The sequence below is a fragment of the Erigeron canadensis genome, chromosome 7, assembly GCF_010389155.1.
Source record: "Erigeron canadensis isolate Cc75 chromosome 7, C_canadensis_v1, whole genome shotgun sequence".
Taxonomy (NCBI): Eukaryota; Viridiplantae; Streptophyta; class Magnoliopsida; order Asterales; family Asteraceae; genus Erigeron; species Erigeron canadensis.
Genome location: NC_057767.1, coordinates 22,899,913 through 22,903,589, shown reverse-complemented (window position 1 = coordinate 22,903,589; position 3,677 = coordinate 22,899,913). Strand labels below are relative to the sequence as shown.

Below are 3,677 nucleotides of genomic sequence, written 5' to 3'. Positions count from 1 at the left end.
TTCATATCATTTCAAAAGTCGAAAACAAAACACAAAATCTATGATCACAAAACATAATCAAAAAGTTTGAATTTTATCCACAAAAAAAAAAGCAATAAATCTCAATCACTTAAATGCGCATGTGCATGATTTCTAATCTCTTAAATGCACATTAATTTTTTTGTGATGTTTATTCTATCATTAATAATCATTAAGGCTAGTATATTACTCGTAATTAGTACTCGTATTTGTAACACCCTTTGACTTTTGGTTTTTTAACGGCGGCTAACCCTTTGACTCTAGGTGTCGATCAAATGGTATTTTATTGAATTCATTTCATTTCCGAATTCCCACATGCAAGTCATTTTTGTGTTTTCATCTTACTTGCATCCCATCCCATCCTATATATAACCATATATACAACGATAAATTTTAATCCAAACACTTCAATTCTTCCTCTTAAACAAACGTCAAAAAACACACACCAAATATAATGGGATCTATAAACAATATTCAAAAGCCTCATGCAGTGTGCATTCCCTTTCCAGCACAAGGTCATATAAATCCCATGTTAAAATTTGCCAAAATCCTTCATTCTAAAGGCTTCCATATCACCTTTGTCAACACCGAATTCAACCACAAACGTCTCGTAAAATCTCAAGGCTCGGATACTCTCAACCGCTTCTCATCCTTCCAATTCGAGACCATTCCCGACGGCCTTCCACCGGCAGAAAATGAAGATGCCACCCAAGATATTGCCTCTTTATGCAAGTCCACCTCAGAAACATGTGTGGAGCCTTTTAAGAAGCTACTTTTGAAGCTCAATAATAGCACAACATTACCTCCAGTGAGTTGTGTAGTTTCTGATGGTGTAATGAGCTTCACTCTTGATGTAACACAAGAATTGGGCATCCCTAATGTTCTGTTTTGGACAACTAGTGCTTGTGGTTTCTTGGCTTATGCACATTATGCAACTCTCAAGCAAAAGGGATTCATTCCACTAAAAGGTACTATACTCCCTCATTTGAATTGAAATATATCCTTATTATTTACATTCATGCATTATAACTAAAGATTAATCACTTTACGACTAATGTATTTTTTTTTTTACATAGTTGTTCATTAAACTGAGATGTTTACAAACAAACTAGCAAATATTATTCGAATAATTAAATATAAGGATTATGTTAATAACAACTCTAAAACCTTCAATAAGAAAAATCAAAGAGCATAAAATTAAAAGTGATATTTTTTATTCTAAAAAACTAAGTTTCTAAAGTTTCCAACAATAATGTATCATTTTCTATATATGCACCATTATAATAACATACAAGTATATTATCGACAACTTTTAATTAGCTAAGACAACCGTATCTACATATTTATATCAAAATGTTTAAATAATATAGTACATACAATGATACAAACACCAATTTTGATAGCCCATCAAAAAAGATATTGTTCTCACCTTGACCTACTTGCTATATATGTAACATTGTTTATAAATAAATTTCAAAGTTCAATTTACTTATATAATTTTATTAATTGATCTATTAAAACATGTAGATGCTGCTGACTTAACCAATGGGTACTTGGATACAACCGTTGATTGCATTCCTAGCATGAAAGGCATACGCCTAAAAGACATACCAACTTTTGTAAGAACCACTGATCCAGATGAATTCATGGTCCAATTTGTTCTCCGAGAAACTAGTAGAGCGAAAAACGCTTCAGCAATAATCCTCAATACCTTTGAGGACTTAGAACAAGACGTGTTAGACGAGCTTCGTTCAATTTATCCTCCTGTTTACTCAATTGGACCATTACATACACTAGCCAATAGTATGGAGAAAAATGATCTTCAGTTATTAGGCTCAAATCTTTGGAAAGAAGAGACCGAATGCCTAGAATGGCTGGATTCAAAAGAACCGAATTCAGTTGTGTATGTGAATTTTGGGAGCATCACTGTGATGACACCTCAACAACTAGTCGAGTTTTCTTGGGGACTTGCTAATAGTAACCAGACCTTTTTATGGGTTATTCGACCCGACCTTGTATCAGGGGACTCACCGGTACTACAACCCGAGTTCTTGGAAACGACGAAAGACAGAGGATTACTTTCAAGTTGGTGCCCTCAAGAAAAAGTTTTGAGCCACCCTGCAATAGGAGGGTTTCTGACACATAGTGGATGGAACTCGACTCTGGAGAGTATATCTAGTGGTGTCCCAATGATTTGTTGGCCTTTTTTTGCCGAACAACAAACGAATTGTTGGTATAGTTGTAACAAATGGGGTATTGGAATGGAGATTGATAATAATGTGGATAGAAAAGAGGTTGAAAATCTGGTGAAAGTTTTAATGGTTGAAGAAAAGGGTAATGAGATGAGAGAAATGGCTAGGATTTGGAAGAAAAAGGCTGATTTCATGTCATCTTGGTTGAACATTAACAACCTCATCAACCAAGTTTTACTATGATTTGATTTATTGTGAGAAAGTTTCTGTAAGATGTTGCATTTCTTAAAGATTGTACTACACTTTCAAATTAATTTGCTCAATTTACATGTTATAATTGCTTCGTTGAACAATTGTTGGTTGCGGGTCGGTATGGCAATTTGATTCGAGCTTCGATTTGGCCGGTATAGAGAATTGTAATCTAAACTTCAATAATTTGTTAACATTCTCCATCTACATTTGTTTATGATATACTCCCTCCTCTCCCTTTAAAGTTTTTGTTTTAAACTTTGACTGTATATATATATTTTTGTTATATAATATTTGATGAAAATTATACCCAATTATATATATAATTCAATCAATTTATATAGCTTTTATCAAATACTATATAATACAAACAAAAAGGTCAAAATTAATATATAAAAACTTTGAAAATTCAATACAAGACACTTATTTCTAATGGGATAGACCAAACATGTCCCAAAAACGCAGAAATGCAAATGCGGTTGGCAACTCACTACTATAAAACTGTAATATTTTGTCACACCCCGACTAAGGCGGAAACTCGGGGTGCAAGATAAGCACACGCGCACATAGATGTTACATAGGAAAACTAAATGAGTGCATAGATTAACAAAAAATAGTCAAATACATAGTTCAAATACGCCAAACATAAGTCACAAACATAGGTTCCATAGCATTCAAATAAAATATAAAATAAGTTCCCACGCAGGGGAAACGATTAGGCATAATGCCAACTAGCACATAGAAAAGCATGCAAATTCCAAATCCTAAGCCTGAAGTCTGCTACGAGTCCCATGCTATCATACTAGCCATGATTTGCTTGATTACCTGAAAGGAAACTTAAAAGCGTCAACACAGTGGTTGGTGAGTTCGTAAGTTTAATAGTAAGCATTTCACATCAAAACATGCTTTTAAGAGTACACATTGCAACGTTCGATTATAGACTTACTTTAGATACAATAAGTACACATAGCTTGAATTTCAATATGTCTCAAGGCCATTTGGTTAACAAGGCAGTGGTAGAACACAGGGATAGACACAAAGCACTATCAACCACATAAAGCACACACAGGGATAGGCACACGACACTATCGGTAAAGCACACACAGGGATAGGCACACGACACTATCGATAAAGCATACACAGGGACAGGCACACGCCACTATCGATAAAGCACACACAGGGATAGGCACACGACACTATCGATAAAGCACACACAGG

The 3,677-nt window shown here is 34.6% G+C and overlaps 1 protein-coding gene across 1 annotated transcript; it reads left to right on the top strand.

The window, feature by feature from the left end:
- The first annotated feature begins 404 nt into the window (after positions 1-404).
- On the top strand, positions 405-2,617 carry LOC122607333 (7-deoxyloganetin glucosyltransferase-like). Its single transcript, XM_043780287.1, has 2 exons — positions 405-986; positions 1,546-2,617. The coding sequence occupies exons 1-2, from the start codon at positions 473-475 to the stop codon at positions 2,451-2,453; spliced, it is 1,422 nt and encodes a 473-aa protein (XP_043636222.1). The 5' UTR covers positions 405-472; the 3' UTR covers positions 2,454-2,617.
- The last annotated feature ends 1,060 nt before the right edge of the window (positions 2,618-3,677 follow it).